The sequence below is a fragment of the Strigops habroptila genome, chromosome 5, assembly GCF_004027225.2.
Source record: "Strigops habroptila isolate Jane chromosome 5, bStrHab1.2.pri, whole genome shotgun sequence".
Taxonomy (NCBI): Eukaryota; Metazoa; Chordata; class Aves; order Psittaciformes; family Psittacidae; genus Strigops; species Strigops habroptila.
In genome coordinates, this window is record NC_044281.2 from 77243867 (window position 1) to 77264194 (window position 20328).

At 37.2% G+C, this 20328-nt stretch overlaps 1 protein-coding gene across 2 annotated transcripts in view; it reads left to right on the forward strand.

Moving 5' to 3' along the window:
• The window catches only part of PLPP4 (phospholipid phosphatase 4), a 60815-nt gene extending 41009 nt beyond the window's left edge, over positions 1-19806 (forward strand). The window contains exons 6-8 of one of the 2 annotated variants that reach the window (XM_030487859.1): positions 14223-14393; positions 16741-16929; positions 18298-19806. In XM_030487859.1, the coding sequence (XP_030343719.1) occupies positions 14223-14393; positions 16741-16929; positions 18298-18308 (371 nt within the window). In that variant the 3' untranslated portion in view covers positions 18309-19806. Of the gene's footprint in view, positions 1-14222; positions 14394-16740 lie in introns of both variants that reach the window. The other variant, XM_030487860.1, reaches the window with a different exon arrangement.
• The last annotated feature ends 522 nt before the right edge of the window (positions 19807-20328 follow it).

Sequence of the window (20328 nt, forward strand, 5' to 3'; positions counted from 1 at the left end):
TTTGAAAGGTTGTAACCAGTTGTACCATGAAGAACTGATTTTTCAGTTTCATTATTTAGGATGAGCCTTTGCAGGTAGAATAAATTCATTGCAAATTGAGGTAAGCATCCATTTCCAACACAGGGCATAATCTTGCTCTGAGCAATATCAATGGCAGAACTGATTTGCCTGGAGAATTCTAATCTATTAATAGTCATCATTACTATAGCTAAGAAGTTTTCAGCAAACAGGGTTAACCAAGCAGTAACCAAGGAATTAGGATCTTTCCCATCGCCAGTGGAGCAGGTTACACATTGTAGGACAGAGTCTAGGGCGACATGGTCCAGTGTGAGGTGTCCCTGCCCATGGCAGGGGGGTTGGAACTGGGTGATCTTAAGGTCCTTTCCAACCCAAACCATTCTGTGATTCTGTGGTCTGTTTATATTAAAATTAAGCTATGCATATTATAAGAGTATGGGATATGAGGTCACCTGTGCTTATTTTTTGGGAGAAAGAACAGTCTCTAAGTACAAACAGCAATAGGAAAAAAGTAATTGGTTACCCTTTTCTGCTGGCATAATAAATGAGATTACATCTTCAGACCAGTCCTGAATAGTAATTTCCTACTTTAAGTAGCCAGATTCCGTTATGAATTAAAGCAGTAATTGCTCTATCTGTTGTAACAAGCTTAAGAATATATACAAGAAAAATTCTTCTGCAGAGGTCCCCCAGCCCTATCCTTGAATAAGGAGAGAAGAATCCCAGCTTTTTTCACCACGTGAACATTTCTTCGTTTGTGTATCCTAAAGATATTCAGAATATGCACATCTTTCCCTCCAGCACTGATGTACTTCCCAGAAATGGAGTTTCTGTGTTAACTTCTTAGGACTGCTTTTTAGTAAGGCTCTCACAGAATGAAAGAGTCTCTACTGGAAAGCTAATACTACTGTTGGTATTTACATTTCATGATCGTCATTGAAGGCAGGTGGCAATAGGGGAAATGACCATGTGCATCACCAACCTCATCCCTTACAGAGCATCCTATCTTGTGGCAGCATATCCAGCTTTGGAGACAGTACCAAGGAGATAGTTCCCTTATGCAGAATAGAGAAGGTGAATGCTGAAGGTCTGAGCTCCACCCATTTTCTAGGAAGAATCAATAGTTAATTTCCACGAGCTATCTAGAGTTTGAGTATAAACTGGCTCAGGTGCCAGTTTATCAAGCAGCTATAAATGCATAATATCGGGAAAAACAAGGTGGCTATTTGTCTGCCTGTTTTCTTTATGAAAAGATGTAGGTATTCATGCTTGTCAATGCTAACCACTTCTCTGTCTGAGAATATATCAAATCTTCAGGTGAAAGAAAAGGTCCTTACTTTCCATCAGTTTCTCTGCAAGCAGCAGGCTTGCTTCTGAGCAGTGTAAAAGCTCTTTGCTTCTCACCAGTGCCCAGCCTTTTTCATTAAAATGACTAAAGAACTGAAACATGAGTTGTTACATGTCTCTGTTATCTAGCAAAATTCAACAGACCTTCTTGAAGAAAAGCTGAAAGTAATGTGATTCGTCATGGTAACATGCTATTTAGAAATTCCAAGGACTGCATGAAAAATCAGGATTTGTACCAAATAAGCCTGTTGCTTTCTTGATCTCAAGACTGTGATTTGCTGACTTGCAGTCCACTGTAATTTGTGATTCACATAGGATACCAAAGAGTGTGGGGAGAACTTTTTATTTGGTTTTGATTTTCCTAATCTGGAGACCAGATCATGCAAGGAACCAAGTGTAGAGTGAGACTTCAGAGGAGAGTAAGCAAAAAGATGGAATCATCTTGAATCCTGTGTCATTAATGAGGAATAAAATGAATGAATCTGTGAGTTAACATGGTTCTTCCTCAAGTGCTGGAGAGCTGAAGTTAAAAAGTGAGCTGGAAATATGTGTAAATCTCTGAGCTAGGTTCGATAAACCAGTTTTCCCGGGATCTATTGCTGTTTCTTGTTTATTATTGCTGTTCAACTTGCTTCCTTCCGCGTAGAAAAGAAGCTTAATTACTTTTCAGTCTATTTCTCTCTTTTCTCTTGACTTACTTTAACTTTTCAGGAAGTTTTTAAGCTAAATTTAAGGTATATGCTTGACTTCACAGCCTGCAGAAGACTTCATTGTGATGTTGTTGACTTTAGCTCTATGTAGAACTAAGACCATTGTTCTGACTGACCTTTTCAGTTAAAAGGACTTTGAGTTACACTAGAGATCTAAAGATCAATTTTCATCTATGAACTGCAGTGACAGCTCTTCTCTGGAGTAAAATGGGTCAGAAAACTCAAGACTAATTTGAAAGTGGATGGCTATCAACTCAACTCAGACAGAGGAGGCTGATGCATCAATTTCCGAGCATCTTTAAGGAAGAAGTCTCATTACAGCAGTTGCAAACATTGAGATTCCTTGAAATAGCACTGACATCACACTCCAAAATCCATTCGGTATGGTTTTGTATAGCATTTCTGTGCAAGAACAAACCAAGATGATCTTAAGGTCATTTCCAACCCTAACTGTTCTATGATTCTATGTTTCTAAATCAGATGTGTGTTAGCTCTTTCTTAGAAATATGTCCTTCAGTGTGGAGTTTTCTTTAAGTTAGGTAAGCTCAACAGTGGGCTGTTTTAGGCAGCACTTTGAAGGTAAGAGAAGTGGCTACTGCACTGTATATGAAAAGCAAGTAAATAGCCCAAGCAAAACAGTGTCTTGATTGCGTGTTCATTGTATTCACTGCATAAACATGTTTCTTTGCTTTTTTCTTACTGTCTGTTCAGGTCAGACCCTGGTCTTGTGAAGGGTGTCCCTTCATCCTCCTCTGCAAAGAGGAAGATAGAGACTCATAGGTCTAGTCAGAATTCCTGTTTTGAGAAGTAGAAGCTGATATCTGTGTGAATTTGCCCCCAGTCCCATCAGCTGTGAAACATTTTGATCGGGTTTGATCAGGAATGACTGCTAGAAGCTGTCTTTGCACTTTACTTTGGTAGAGTGGTTTTCTATGTCTGTAGAGACAAAGGGTCCCTAAGATTTTCTGTGGCAGCATTTTCATTCTGATCATGCATACGCTGTTGAAGACACTGTTATGACAGTCCCCTTTTGTAGCACAAATTTCACATCATGGTGTGGTCTTTGAGCCCATGGTAAGAATAAACCAGAATATGTATGAGAGTGTTCTACCTAGACTAGAGCTACTTGAAGTAAACCCAACTGTTCTGTTTCCATGGGGACTTTAAATCTGCCTAAAGGGTGGTCCCTTTCATGAGTTGGGGTCTGCATTTTCCATCCTACAAGAGCTAGTTGTGATCAGTCTCCAAATGCTACTGGTTGATGCAAACCCCTTTTGAGCAGCAAGAATGACAGAGCTGACTCACATAAGGACATGTTCTTATAATGCAAATAATCCTGAGTCAAACAGAATTATTTCAATAAAAACAAGAGTATCAACTACAATTCTTCTGTAAGCAAAAGAGAAATAAATCAATAGAACTCTTGAAATTGAATTGTAAAGTTAAAATGCTAGGCACCTTTCTTTAAAGGTAGATGACTGATTTATCAAATTGCAGAAATCTTAGTCATAGAGACATAAACATTGATTTAGGTCTCTTGAAAAACAGGGGATATTAAAAGTCTCTTGAGATAAGAGCTACAAGATAAATGCAGGAAATCAAGCATATTATTTATACCAGAAAAAGTACAGAACATCTACAGAAAGCCTTGTTTGGATTTTGCTGTTACTGTCAGTTCTACATGGAAACCACCAGCTATTACAGATAAGTGAGTAGGTAATTTTTTTTCCTCCTCAAAGGACTGAGCAAATAATGAAGTCAGTATTTATCCAAAGAAACCTGCACAAAAAATGTTTATGCAAAATATTTTTAAAACTAATGCTGCTTTGTTGCAATCAACTCGTTTCCATGGGGATTTTCTCTTGAGACTTTTAGTTTTCGCTTCTTTCAGTCTGAACTAAGGCAGTGGTTTTAGAAGTCTTTCTGTCTGGGGTTCCAGCATTCTGCTTTTAACAACCAGAAACTCATGGAGAATGATTATGTTGGAAGTTTCTGATTGTGTTGGAAGGTAGTGTGAGTTGGACTCATGGGTGAAACTGCCAGTGGATAATAGCACAGGAGGTCTTTAAAATATACATATTTATTGGCCAGATGTTTTTGATATCATAGCATTTAGATATCATAGCATTTAGACAGACACTCAGGACTAAATATGTTTTGAACTGTTGAGGAGTGGTCAGTGATTCAAGAAGTTTTTTATTAGCCAATTTATTCTTTTTTATTCTTTATTAGCCTGTCTTCTTTGCTCATCAATTCTTCCTGGTATCCAGTGATAGGACATACGCAAATGGTTCAAAGCTGCACCAGAGGAGGTTTAGACTGGATGTGAGGAAGCATTTCTTTACTAAGAAGGTGATCAAATGCTGGAACCGGCTTCCCAGAGAGGTGGTTGGTGCCCCAAGCCTCTCAGTGTTTAAGAGGCATTTGAATAATGCCTTAATAATTTACTATAACTTTTGGTCAGCCCTGAAATGATCAGGCAGTTGGACTAGATGGTAATTGTTGGTCCCTTCCAACTGAAAATATCCTATTCTGTTCTGGTCTCTCTCTTCCCCACTCTGGCTTTCTTCCTTCATTACTTGCTTGAAATCAGCAAGTGTGGATTGTGTGGATGAACACAGAAACATCCTGTCTAGAAAAATGGAATTACTAGTTGCTGTAAATAACAAAAATCTAAAGGCAAGGGTTAAAAGATACTTGTGTTATGAAGCAACAGAATAGTGTATCACTTTCTGGTATTGTTTACTGTGGCAAGGAGGCCTGAGTCTGAATGAAAAAGAGAGTATCACTGTATCCAGGGCACACCTCTTGCAGTTGGGTAGGTAATGGGTAGGAGTTAAATATGAGAAGCAGGAGTATAATTTGGATGTGCCTATGGTTTGGCCTTGATTCTATCACCAAAAAATGTTATACAGCATACCTTGGAAACAGCTATTTAGCAACTATAGTCTTGATAACTGAGTCACATACAAGTGTCTGCGTTTGCTTGGGTTTGTCCCATTCCTCCTAGTTAAACTCTGCTGATTTGAGTAGAAATCATTCTCAAGATTACTCCTAAGTTAGTTTGCTGTCTGTCCGGTCTGCTCCTTAGTTTTGGAGAAAGGAGAGAGACATCTCTTGGTTTTTTTCGTTCTCTAAACCAGTTATAGTCTCTGATGCTCACACTAGGAGTTTCCTTGATGTGAGTTGTCGTCTTGGACAGGTAAGGATTACCACAATAGTTCTGGATTATTAGAACAGTTCTTAAAAGAAATAGCACCTTTGCTATTGACTGCCTGGTTGGTTAATATTTTATTTTCTCTTTATCTCCACAGCTAACTGTTTCACTCAGTGTTGTTTGTCACTGTGTAGTGGATTACTGTTGTATTACCCCTGAGAAGTTGCCTTCTCTGATGATATCAAAGCTGATCACAGTTCATGCATGCACTTGATTTGCTTGATGAAGCACTCATTAAATGAGTGTGTCTGTGGTATGTCCTGCTGTGTCGCCAAAAAGAAGACAGGGGACTGGAAAATGTTGTCTTTTAAGTGAAAGAACAGCTAACTACTCCTCCCCCTTTTCACTATATGATTGAAATTGGTCACTTGTAAAAATGAGAAGATTCTTACATTTTAAAAGCCATTAATTTGTTTGAAAAAATAAAATTATTTATGGGCTTCAGAGTGAGGAAATTATTGAATTTGAATAGAATTGTTTGCTATCCTGTGATAATTTATATAAAATATTACTGCAGCACATGTAATTATAGTTGGATATCTAGATTTGAACTGTTAATTATCTAGCTAGCAATTTCATGGAGAATAATCATATTTCCTTCAGTTGAAAGTGAACATTTTAAGTAACAGATGAGCTACAAGCCACAGGTTTTTGGCAGTAATTGCTGTTACTCCCTATTTTCAAGATAAATCTCTCAATTAACAGCTATATGGCAGTGTCTCTATGAAATATTTCATCCTCTTAAAGAAAAATTCAGCAAAATAAGGAATGGATCTCTTAGATGTACAAGAAAAAGAATTAAAATCTCCTGTAGGGTTTATTGGCTTCTTAATTCAAACTGTAAGTATACTCAGAAATGGTTGTGTTTAATGCTTTTACCTCTTCCCTCACATATTTACTTCTCAGTACTTAATAGCTAAGGCCATTTGAATTCATGAGGGGCTTCTGAGATGTACTCTTTACAGTTGTTTTCCAGCTCTAATAATAAATCAACTCTTGATGGTCTGAGGTTCAGATTATGTATGTCTCAAGCATATTACCAAAAGACTTTATATTTTTCTTGAATTTAGAAAAAAATGTGGAGTTTTTATATGTGATATCATGTCAGTGTAAAAGAGTCATTCCTCACTGGTATTTATGCAACCTAGCAAACATGTTCTATGCATTGTCTTTTACACACTTTAACACAATAACTTTTTTATTGGTAGTAATGGTAACATATTTTCTCCTTTTCTCTGCATGATTAAATAATTCGCAGTTCCACTGTGTGCTCCACAATGGACAGCAGCTTTATTTTTGCTATCCTCAGAGGATCTAGGCTGGATTGGAAGTGAAGATACCCACTTTCCTCAAGAGAATTACTTACAAGTTTGGATCCCAGCATGGATTTCAGTGCTGGTATAATGTAGCTGTGCAGCCACTCTCCTCTTGGTGTTCTGGTACACTTTGCAACTTAGAGTGTGATTGAAGAAAGCTTCAGTTTCCTTGCCCTTTTCCTCCCTGCAAACTCTTACTTACATAAAACTTTTGTATTTTTTTTTAGTATTGGAACCTTATTTCGTAAAATTATCTACATCCGTTCTAGCAAAAAACCCAAAAGAATTCACTCAACACTTGGTATTCCTGATGCCTGTCAGGAGAACAATATGTTAGCCAGGGACCACACTAGAGCAGCACTATCATGTGTGTGTTCAAGGACTAGTTGCATCCTGATGTGATTTAGTCCTAGGTTTAAATCTGATACAAGTTCATTAGGTGGACCTAATTTCACCAAGTGTAATTGAGAAGCATGGAGATCTTGGCAGCGAGTGAAGAGTAAAAAACATACCATGTAGAGAAAGATGTCTCCCTAGTCTGATACAGTTGTATTATTAGCACTGAGTTTACAAGACAGTCTCTTGTAGCATATCTTAATGCTAAGGCTGCTTTGATCAGTGCATGAGTGCTGACCCCTGCTCTTCAAAGTAATTCCAGAATCTGAGCCCTTTTAGGCTTGTCTTTACTGTGTTCTCAGAGAAAGGGGATTTGTTCAAGGTTTCTGTCAAAAGAAATGTCAAAGCAGGTTATGGAACAGGTTCACTTTTAGGACTCTTTGTAAATACCATCATTAACTGAACAAATCGGAACTTAGTTCTCATTTTTTGATAGCAAAGAGATGTACCCTGAGACCACTTTAGATATTTCAGGTGTAATAAGGTATCTTGAAAGGTGCATTGAAAATAAAATGTCAGAAAAAACCCACACAAAACATTCACAAGAACTCACTCTGATAGTCCTACAAAAACAATCTAATGACTAATACTCCAGTTACTTGCCTTTCAGATAACACAGGTCTATGTTTTGTGCTAACATGTCTCTGTCTCCAATACCTCCTTTTTGTTTCCCAAGTGCCTGCATACGTTTGTATTTTGTGATGTGGTTTTCATGCTGCTTCTGCTGATGTCTCTTTCTTTTTAAAAAGAAATTAATAAAGCTAAGCCAAAAGGAAGGTGATTGACTGTCCCACTTGCAAAAAAACCCAAAAATATTTTGCCTGTGATAATATGCTCAGAATGTTCTCTGGGAATTTTACTTCTATAAAATGCTCTTTGAATTGAATTTCAGCATTAAAATTTATGTGTTAAAACTTCCTTCAGGAAAGATAAATATTTCAGTCTTTGAACAGTGTGAAACTGAAAACATTCACCAGCAGCCCTAGCTAAAATTGCAGTAGGCTGCTGCGCAATTCCAGTGATGAATAGTGTGTGTTTGCATTTGGAAAATATACAGTAATCACTGCAAGTATAAAGTATTACAGACAAAGAGATGGATCATTTTCTCTGATTGTTACATAGGCTGTTTGAATGGTTGTTTTTCGGTTTCATAATTTGTTGCCTCTTAAGTTGAGGATTTTTTCTTCAGCTCAAAAACTGCTTATTCTAAAGATGTGTATTGTGTGCTTAGCAAAGCATCCGTTAAAACTTGAGAAGCTGAAGATCCTCATGGAGTAGTGTAATTTCCAGAAAACACCCACAAAAACAATTACATTTTTAATGAATAATTTATTTGGGATTCTTTAGATCAGATTCTTGTTCACTGTTTCTCACTTTATTCATTTCAAATTGGTATTCGGTTTGGGCCATACAGATGGGTTTCTAAACTTGCCTAGATCCCCTGTCTGGAGAGAATCAGATGTCAGGATGGGGTCTGCAGTGTCTCCAGATGCTATCATCGTCCTTATTTCTTCTGTGAACCTTTTAGGTTTTGTTTAAAGAAGATGATCAAAACAATTTGAAAGACTGAGTCTAATGTAGTTTTATTCATTTCAATAATCATAATGCCCAAGAGTAAACTGTTTTGTAACATTCTTCAAGTACCACTATGGTATAGTTTCAAAATGTGCCTTCCAATAGGAGTTTCAGATATCCCACCTACACAAAAGCACTCTCTTAAGTAGGTGATTCCTAAACTAAGATATAAAGTTTAAAACACTTGTCTTTACACAGAATCTACAGCTATAATCCAGTTAGTTCTAAATACCTATTCCATTGGGATTTTTTTGACTGTTCCATATTTTTACCTTCTACTGGTTGCTCATTTATCAAATCTGCAAGGCTTGGACTCTACAGAGTTCCATTATCCCCTTCAAAGTTTTCCATGTTGGCAAGGTTCTGCATCTTTTGATGCAATTGCAGGATGAAGGCTTAAGTACATGAACTCCTTGGGCAGAAGGCATGCCAGGTTTTCACGGGGTTTTATGAAATGTTTTGCTCATGTCATTGCTGTAGCAGTAAATAAACATACTCAGATACTTCCTTTCACTTCTATCTCAATAGGTGCTTGCAATGGAATGTTTGAATTAATTCTACTTGATTACTGTGAAGTGGGAACAGCAATTCTTGTAGGAAGGCTGTTGGAGAACCTTAGCAATGTTTTGCCTCCATAGCAGTGTTATATTTCTTTCTATTGTAAGTGTTTTATGAATCAGATCCACAGATGAAAATGGCCCTTGATGATGGCAGTTTACAGTTTGATCATGGTTTTGTCAGTAAGAACTTCACCAGGTGTTGGTGCATCTGAGATAATTTTCCTCCTCTGTCTTCAGATTATTTCTCTGAAAATTGTGTACTTTATCCAAACTCTCATTCTGGTGCCAGATCATACTCAATGATGTGATATGTAGGAGGTCAATGAAAAGATCAGCTCATCCCTTCTGACTGCCTACTCTGTGAACTTTTGAACAGTCCTTATCCAGCAACCAAAATAGGCAGTGTTATCTGCAAAGAAAAACCTCAGTACACTTTGTGAACTGGACTGACTTAAAGTTCTGACTTCAAGTTGATGGATCCCATGTGTAACTGGTATTCAGAAATCTCATTCTGGGAGTGGGAATAGGGAATTCAATTTGATGAGCAGAGAAAGACAACATGCTTGCCCTCTACCACCCTGCTAGCTTGAATCATATGACAGATCTTGCAGTGCAGTCTCTGAGTGGTTTATAGCTGTGTTGCAAACAAAATCAGTCAGATACCTTTGACTGGCAGGTCTACATAACCAGTGTATCTATGTTATGAAAAAGCGTAAACAGTTACAACAGGTATAAAAAGGGAATTACATTGATTTGATTCTTCATAAACTAATGGTTATTCATGACTATCTAGAGTACCATTAATATAATCGGGAGACTGCATATGCATTATTAAAGATTCTTTGTAGATAAGAGTTTGAAATGAAACCGTGTAAGTAGAGCATAAGTATTATACATGCGAATTCCAGTTATTCCTTTAAAGAAGAAACTCAAAACATGAGTAAGATGCACTATGAATCTCAACTTCCTTCAGAATCTGTTCGGAAAGGTACAGATTTGCAAATCCAGGATTTTTACTGGCATTTAAATTGCCCCACTGGCTCTAATCCAATTATCTGGTGCTATCAGCAGATCAGGAAATGGAAGCAAAAAATAAGGGGACAAATCAAATATTGCTTAATGTGTTTTGCTCTCATTTCTTTTATCCCCTTTAAGTTAGCTCATAGCACCTATTCCTAGTGTCTGGAATTTGCATCATCTATCTTAACATTTTTTTAAACTAAATCAGACTGATTTTCTTATTTTCATTTGTGTCAATGTCTCCTAAGAGGGCTTGTTGGTATTGCATATTGATCTTGCCTTTTTGTATGAAAAGAGTATTAATTTTTCATGATCTAGGAAGAAACCAACATAACAGAAGTATTTGTGAGATGAGGAGCATTGTCTTCTTCTGTAGAATGATAATTTTTCTTGTAACATTAAGCAGTGCATAATATGTTAGGGCATGCAATGTGTGTATGTGTGTATTTGCATTTACTCTGTAATACAGTGACCTATTGTCTCTAGCTGGTGAAGAAAAAAAATGCTCAAATATATTCTACAGATTGATCAAGTCTTCAATGCAAATATCACCTGTAGGCCCAGGTTTCTTGTAGATTAAATAGTTATTCTTAATTTTATTGATTGACAACATCTTCAAAATACAGGCATCAAGCAAAGTTGCCTTCATGGAGTACAGAGCAATCAAGTTGTCTTGAAATATATAATAACCTTTATAATGAGTACTCCCACATCACAGAGCATTTCGCTGTTAATTCCACGTTCTTTGCTGCTGACTCTGCACACACTGGGACTATTGGGTCAAGCGGCGCTTTCTGGATGTGCGCGCTCCAGGGTAAGGGAAGTCAGTTTTACAACATTGCAGTATAAAGCTGCTCTGCAGAATATTAGTTTCATGGCCATAACCTAGAGCATCATTATAGTTCTCTTCCATCTTACATTAGGATAAGCTCCCCTGGAAGAGTGTTTGTGAGTCTCTTTTCTTCCTAAGCTTTTGCTTAGAGGAAGGCAAAATCTGCCTTTGGGTCTAGTGCAGGTATAGCTCCTGCTGAACTTCCATATTCGTTCATGAGCACCTCCTTCTGGAGATGTGACAGATCCTGAAAAAAAAAACCAGATTCTGGGAAATTACTTTTTTAAATACCACAAAGTTTGCTCTAAAGCCCATTTAGCTAAATCTGCTGCTGTCCACCACACTGACAACTGCTAGTAAAATTGCCTGGCAAATGCTAGTAATTCTGAACATGAGTATGTGTGAACTGAACATCTACTCTATTGTTTGGGCAATATTTCTTTAAGCCCTCTAAATTGCTAGGCATTGTAGATTGCTTGAGAATGAAGCCACAAAGCACTTAATGCTTCTATGGGAATACTGAATCTTCAGATTTCAGTTCATCTTCTAAAGATCTACAAAAAATAAATAACCTGAGATGGAAAATGGAAATATGAAAGTAAAAAAAAGAAAGTAGTAATTTTGAGAGGAAGTATTTGAAAGTATTCATTCCAGGATTGCACTTGATATTGAATATCCAATACAGATTGAGTTTTGCTAACTCCATTTACTCAACTGGAAGATGGAATGGTGCAGGCGAGTCCTGTCCTTGCAGTCTCAGGTAAGTTTAGACATGATTCTAGTTCCAAAGGTCTGCAGAATGGACAACCCTATGTCTGCTCACAGATGTGGATGTGTGTCGTTAGCCTATGAAGAGCTACATATCTTTGATACAAAAGACTATGCCACAGAAATTATTCAGTGCAACTGGAAGAGCACAAAAGAGGCAACTGTTGTCTTTTGTCATATTCCAGTGGCTAATCTGAGGAATGGGAAAGGCACAAGAGGGTGTCTACACTGGAAAGAAGCAGCAATGTTTATTTGTTGTCAAATACTGTACTAAGGGTTGGAGAGGATGTTTGAGAAAGGGGGGAGTGTATTCCAATTTTATGAGATATGTTGTCAGGATGATAGATTTATTTTCATCATTGTGGCTATAGCCTGGTGCTCTGACTATACAGCTCACAACCTGTTTCTGTGGAGACATGGTACTCTTAGGAAAAGAAATTCATTAAAAAATACAATGATGTAGAAATGTCAAAAGAAATTATTTCTTCTTATCTGATAGGTAGTCTTAAAGGCAAGTTTATATGGCTCAAATGTCTGTACATAAGAAGGTAAGCCAGTCTGCAAGAAACTTTTACTTATTCAGGATTGTTTGTTATATTTTAAAGTTTGCCTCCCACTGTCTTCTGACAAGTACAGAAGCAGCGGTGGTTGAAAAACCATGTAGGAAACAATGTATTTGGTATAGTGGTTTGATGATAAATCAGCATTCTGTCTTGCTCCACCACAGCCAGTCTAAAGAAGTGATTTATTTGTGTGTTTGAAGATTAAAAACATCTTTAGTAATTGCATTCAGTTATGTAGTATAATCTGATGAAACTACTTCATTGTACTGTCAGCTAAAATTGACCATCCCTTAGATTTATCAGCAGAACACAAAGCATTGACTTTATCACATCTAGCATTTGGGAACATGAAGAGAAGAGCATTTGAAAAGCCCTAGCAGGAGATTAGGAAAAAAGATGCATGTCTGACCCAGCACTGATGGTGATTTTACCATTAAATTCACTGGATGCAGAATCAGAACAGACGTATGTATTATGAATGTGACCTATTCCCTCTTATGGAGGTGCTTGGATACCGCAAAGATAAAAAGTATAAAGGTAATCAGAAAAAGAATTCCAAATGCTTGGATAAATATTTATAATTTTGCTATCTGTGGTTTATGTGCTCATGTTCTATTTTGATCTCTGCAGTCAGGAGCAAAGTTGAGTATGACATTTGTGGAGAAAATAGGAAATGTATTTCACAGAGATACCTGTTCAAGTGTAACGCTACTTTTCCTGCAGCACAAAAAGAGAAATGTTCAAATGTTTTTGTAAAAAACATTTAAAATGTATATTAAAAATATAAATCCATCTAGTATCCCTCTGGAAGGTGAAAAGTACCAAGAGGAAAAATGTTCATCACAGAAACTTGGTGCCCGAGTTCTGTCATCACTGCCAGTTGTGCATGTTCTATAGAAAAAGGTTAATGGAACCTAAAAATCTCATTTAAATGTAATTCCATTGCAGTAAAATCTGACTGAATCCTGTTCTGCTTTGAACCGTAACTGTTTAGAATAGGTCTAAAATTGGGAAAGATGTACTGAAAGTTAAACATGAAAGAGCTTTTGTGATTCCAGTTAAAAAAATTACCTAAATGTTTAATTTAATGTACAAATAAAATCAGGAATTCTTTCCACAGCCAATGCCTGCACCAGAGGAAAAAGGTAAATTGCTACAGGAAAAAAATCTAAATTGCTATTGGATAGATGAATGTCTAGAGGTACCACAGTACTTGCAGACTTGTCAGATTATGTGAAAGCTGAGTATCTATGAGTAGGAAGTTGATTTGCTTTGCAGTGTTCACTTGCCTGATTGCTTGCATTGCTGCATAGATAACACCATTATTGTGGAGAACATACACACATCATGGATCTTGTGGCAGAATACCTTTTCCCATTTATCCCCCAAAGAACTGTGTTTATTTAAAGTTTGTAAGTTGTTTTATTAAAAAAAAAAAAAAAAAAAAAAAAAAAAAAAAAAAAAAAGAAAACTCTCTAACTAGACAATTCGCTACATCCTTTTAAAATACTGAGTTATAACAGCATCATTTATATTGTTACATAGGAATCACCATTCAAATTATGAAGCCTCCTCAATTTTTTGCAGATCATAGAATAATTGAATCCCAGACTGCTTGGAAGGGTCCTTAAAGCTCATCCAGTTCCAACCCTCTACCACGGGCAGGGACACTTTCCATTAGACCAGGTTGCTCCAAGCCTCATCCAGCCTGGCCTTGGAAACTTCCAGGGATGGGGCAGATGGGTCATCTCAATTTAACGTGGCTCCTAGTAGCACCCTAGAAAGTCCAAGGCTTCTCTGCAGTAGAAAGATCCTGCTGTCAGTTCTTAAAGGATCTGAAAGATAGTATTGTACAGTGATAATGACAGAATTACTGTAATTCTGTGTTTTTCTTTATCAGTTGCATTTTCAGGCCTTGGCTTTACCACCTTTTACTTAGCCGGAAAGTTACACTGCTTCACGGAAAATGGCCGGGGGAAGAGCTGGCGGCTTTGTGCAGCAATTCTCCCACTCTACTGTGCCATGATGATTGCCCTGTCACGTATGTGTGATTACAAACATCACTGGCAAGGTGAGCCATGGAGATACCTTTTTTTCTGCTGTTTTTTATTAGCCTTGTATTTCTTTGATTATTTTAATTAAATCACATGAGTTAAAACTCACGATAGGATGCTATAGATCTTCCTTGCTCCTGGATTGATGCTGAGGGTTTATGTCTGAAAATACTGCAGGGGTTCTTTACTCTTCTATATTTTTACGTACACCATGTACATCATTGTAGTTATATACAAATCTAGATCTGTGGGTTCTTACATCATCCTTTTTTACAAGTGTACATGTGTGCCATAGCTGTCTTGGATGGATCCAGCTGTAGGCCCATTAGAAGCTTTGCCTAGTCCTTACTTACTGCTTTTCCAGGTATCTGTTAGGTACCTGTTGGGTACATGAGGGACTGTTAATATGTGAACACATGTGCATTAGACTAGACTGATGCATCTGTGTGTAGCTAGTCATTGCAAAGATGCACTCAGTCATTTGTCTATGTTCTGGTTATTTGATGCACATGATGTAATACACTGGTTTTCATTCAAATCAAAATATATTTGGCATGAGGTGGGTTCATGGTCCCTCCTTGACAAGTATAGAGACTTTGCTTATCAAGCTACATACCATAGGTTGTAGCAAATTCTTCACACACTGAGAAACTTTCTGCAAAGTTTGATGCTTTCTGTTCTCTTAACTTTTTTGGCCAAAGTTGTAATTCCAAAGTCTGGTCCTACTTGAGGAAGAGAAATCTTTTATTTTCTTGTTATGTCTTGTTAAAACTGATTTTCCATAGCTTTGGGCTGTGTCTATTTTGATGTTGTTATTTTGTTATATTGACTAGATGTTAGTGTGATGGATTCAGCATGGTACCATACACGGGGTACCAGTGAATATTCATTAGATTTTAACTGCAAATAAATGTTGAATGTGTTCAGTATGAATGAGGAGGTTATTGAAGCAGCATGCAGTATTTTTCTTAGTCGTGAAGTATATCCACAAAGCTAAAGAAACATGCCACATAATGTTAAATCTTACCTTTGTGAAGGAGTGACAGTTATTGACAGAATGGGAGATTGCTCTTAAGTCTTCAACAGCAGCATCTGATAATATGAGTGGATTGTATAAAAGATCTGCTCGTGGATGAACCTGCATTCTTAGAAGTCTACCTATAATCAACAACAAGGGATATTTTTAAATGAAGCATCAAGAGTCTGAAGCATGCATAATCCTAATCTTTTGTATATGCAGATGATACAGCGTTTGGTACATCTTGTTGAAATAAAAGATTGTGTCAAGTCATATTCTAGCCTGTGCCTTTTGCCTCACTTCTGTTATTGTTTGTGTTCAAATCTGAGGATTTCAAAGTCTGTGTGTATTTTCAGTGATATTTTGCTCTGGTTGTTTGAAAAAGAAACACATGGTCTGGGGAGTTTATTAGTAAGATGGAAGGAGAACCTGACAACAGAACAAATCCTCTTACCCTTCCAGTGCTGTGTGGTTCCCATGGAAAACTTGTAATTGCCCTTGTGTGAGAGCTGCAAGTATCTCATACACTGGCCTTATTTTATCTTACTTTATTTTCTGGTAGGAGTATGGGATAGCAAAGAGCATCAAAAGAAATTCAAAAGGTGTCAAATCAGTTATCAATCAGGCATGCTTCGTCTTTGACCTTTCAGGTGCTTTTAGGAAGAATTCACCCAGCTTGAAATGGTCCTTGACAGCTGTCTTTTGCAGGAGCTGTTCTAGCTGGAGTGGCCCACTTTTGAAGGAAGATAATTTTCCATCTTATATTCTACTTGCTCCTTGTCTGCATTGGAGAATGCCTTCTAGAATGCAAAACAAGAGTAGATCTCTTGTAGCTGCCATTCTGGGGGTACTTGGGCAGAGAAAAGGAGCAGACTGCACTCAGTGCAATAGTTTGTGGTGTAGCTCAGTGGGGGAGCTCTGGATGTCAGAAACAGCATAGTTCTGCTGAATTGTTCATAAAAAGAAAACCTGATGGTGGTCACTGTAAATCATGGCACACTAGAAGAGGATACGTGGGTTGCTTACCCACAAATATTGGTCAGAGGTAATCTGCAACATCACAGAGGCCCCATGGAGGCTGTTCTATTCCCCTTGTTCATCTCCTGAAACATAGCCAGCTATCTAGATTTTGGCTATTCAAACTCTTGGAGATGTCCCCAACAAAATACTGATTTTATGTGCTCTCTGTGATTGTGGTATTGGGCTCCAAATTCTTTATGAAAATTTGAAGTTCACATTTTCTGGGTTAAACACTTCTAGGTCAAATGTCTTTTATTTACAGTTGTTGCTACTGCCTGACCTTTCCATGGTAACATGCTTCTGGTTTTGTTGCTTTTCTCCTCTAGATGCTTTCGTTGGAGGGATCATTGGCCTCATTTTTGCTTATATTTGCTACAGACAACACTACCCTCCTTTGGGTAATACAGCGTGTCATAAATCTTATGTCAGCCTGCTAGATCAGAACTCTGTGAAGAAAGAAGAGAGACCTACAGCAGATAATGCTACTGGGCTGCCTCTAGAGGGAATAACTGAAGGTCCTGTATGACTTTAAGAAATGTGCAGAATGAACTTTTAGCCTTCTCACATTTCCTCCAAACTGGTCTCTTAACACAGTGTTTCTTACTGTTGTTTTAGTTTTGTTTCTTTCCTTTTTATAAAGAGAAAATAAATATTTTGGTTTTAATGGCATAATATCATCATACTTTTAAAGTTAAATTTTCAGTTCATATTGACTTGCTGAATTATCTGTTTTCAGTCTACTGCAAACAGATAGGCTACTTGAGGGAAGGGAAAAGAACAGGCGTAAGAACAATGCTGTGTGGAGAAATGGTTAAGAAAGTAATTTTAAGAAGATGCAGTTGAGGATAGAGTAGATCTGGGAACAGATTGTCTGAAGTACTGAGTATCTCCTAGCAAGTTCTGGTCATCTTCAGCACTCATTGATTTTGATGGGTGGTGAGTACACAAAGCACTTTTCACCAGATGTTCAGCATCTGTTGTGGCCAGACATTTCTCTATATAATTTAGTAAGTTAGGGCATCATCTTTATGCTTAGCTTGTTGCCTTCTAACATAAAAAAAAATCTCCACATACTGGTAGAACTTTGTATTAATTGTCAAGTTTTGACAAGGTCATTCTGAGCTACTAATGATCAAGCAGCCAAAAGGTATGAATGGTTAAGTGTTTGTAAGAGCCAAGCTTCATGCATTAGTGGTTTCACAGGATGATTCTGACAGTCAAGAAATTCCACACTGTTAAAATTATTATATAGCTTACAGGAACATATATGTTCATAGGAAGGATTAGAAACTTGGTGTTTAAATAAAATCAACAATTTTTTGAGGGCAATCACAGTAATTACTGCCAAAACAAAATGAAAGGACGCCCATGACATTCAACAAGCTGAAGTCTGGGAAACAATTTTTAAAAAATCCTAAAACTGTGAGGATAAAAATCACAATGTTTTCTGTGAATCTTGGTGTGCCATGTTCATTCTTGTGTTGTGACTCACTGCAGCATTGGTGATCTAAAGAAACACAAAGATTCTCATTTGTGACTCTGGGCACACAACCATGAATGCTTGTGGTGGTCTCCAGCGCTGTAACATATCCATAAGAATGCTTGAGACAGTTTTTCACTAGACCCATTCCACATTTTCAGCTCATCATGTTCTCGAGCATGGTGTTTGCGAAGATTGGCTTGGTACCTGAATTGAAACTTACCTGAATCACAACACTGTTGGTATGGAGAAGATTACTAAGTGTATGATTTTAGTTAATTTATTACTGGTAGGATCCTGTTTTCTTATGTATGCACTATGTAGTATACATCTTATTCCTGTGAAATGATGTACCTTTGGGTGGCACAATGTCAGATTCCAGATTTTTTTTTTTTTTCCTTAGATATCCTGTGAAAATGCAGGCAAATGTTCCAGACCACATCTTGGCAGTTGAACATTTCTTATCTGGAGCTGCTGGTTAAAGTGATCAAGACAGCGCTGATCAATGACCATTATTATGGTGCTTTAGACTGGAGGAGACTGCTGCCATAATTATAATTTCTGTGTTCCTCTTGGAATATGTATTGGCCTTGTAGGCATTTCGTGATTCAAACAGCTCAATGTCTTTATGTAAAGCTTGTCATTTACTTTTCTCAAAGGTAAACTTTGTAGATTTTTCTGAGAAGAGCTACTTCCTGATTGGCAACACTTGAATTTTTATAGAAAGCAAGTAAATTAGAAACCCTTTAAAAGTAAATGTAATAATTGTGTACAAGAGGATGCAACCTTACTATCTATAAACTTATATGATATTTGGAAATAACTATAAATAGGAAATGGCATTAAGGAACAGAATGTAATAGGCATGAACCCAGGAGGGTTCTGTAGAAATTAGGTCTGGTCTACTTGTAAAACTGATACCAGTTTGACTGCATCAGTTAGAGGTAGGCCTTTTTTCTGACAGTTACAGGATTCTGAGCTCTGGAATAGAGACAGTTACCCAAACGTAACTGGGGTTGCTGGTGTATATATGCTAGTTCAAAAAACTAGCATCAGCAAAGCAAAATTATTCCAGCATTGCATTTGCACTGGATTTGGCAGAGCACTCCTCTAGTGTTATCGAGTCTTATTCTAGAAATCCACACAATTTAGTGGAGGTTTAATCTTTCTATAAAGTTTTTAAACCATCCTACAGAATTCTGTAACAGGGATATAATTTTGTATTATTTCATAGGGGAGGATTAACGAAAGCCCTACAGTAAGGGTATCATGTCTTTACATTATACACGGCTTAGCCATTAGCTTTTTCTTTCAGCAGGAACCTTAGTCTTCCAGGTTATATGCAAATGTTAAAAGAAAATAAATCTTAAATCAAAATTAGAAGTTTAATACTGATGCATAGAGCATTTTGCATGTTTTTATATAGATCTGGCTTATTCTCAAAGACAAGTGGGGCCTCCTAAGTGTGCTGTACACATTGCCAGTATTTTAATGGCTTTTGATACAAACAAGTTATCTTTGGGATGGGGAAAGCTTATACAGCCCTCAAATGAGTAGTGGCTGTTAAAAGATTGGAATGTGAAGTGTAATGCAGCATAAATACTTACATTACAAGAGTAATTGGTGAACTTTGCCAAGCAGTAAAGAATAACATATTTTAATGGGAATAATCAAATTGAAAGTCATCAAATAGACAATGTAAAAGCTTTGATTAGAATGTAATTAAAATTACGAAACACTTAATGAAATGAAACTTGTGAAAGGATCTGTGGGCGCTGTAATTACCAGTGCAGAGTCAGCATAAGGAAGGCATTTTTGTGGATCAGTGTATTTTAATCTCATGCTTTCTCAGTGTGAAGGAAATGTAACATTGTAACGCACCAATAAAACAACACATGAATGTGGGTTTATACATCTGTGTGTTATCAGTTTATTGAGAAGAATAGAAGTTACCAAGTTAAGTTTCATTAATAAACCACGTGGAGTATTACAACAAAACAAGCCCTAATATGATTGAATCATTGGTAAACAACAGCAGTTCCAAAAGCCGTTAGTGATACCACTAAACTGGAACAGCCTTCCTCCTGCTATCCAACTTACACCCAGGAAAATGTACCATGTAAGTCTGCAAGGTTGAAATCTTTAAATATTTAACCAGCTAAACTGCAACAGGTCCCTTTCATCTGTCAAGTTCCGTATTTCAAATAGTACTAGGAGTGGCATGTTTAATAACAAATGTGGTTGGACTAGAAAAGGAGGACAGAATCTGATTGATTGAACACAGCAGAAATGTCCTGAATCCAGGAGAGGCATGAGATTGTGAACCAGTCAGCAAAATGTCCCACAGAAAATGCATATCTCAGGCAATGTGTTAGAATACAGCTGGAGCGTATATACCGATTCATTCTCACATTTTCATGTGTGCAGTTTAGTC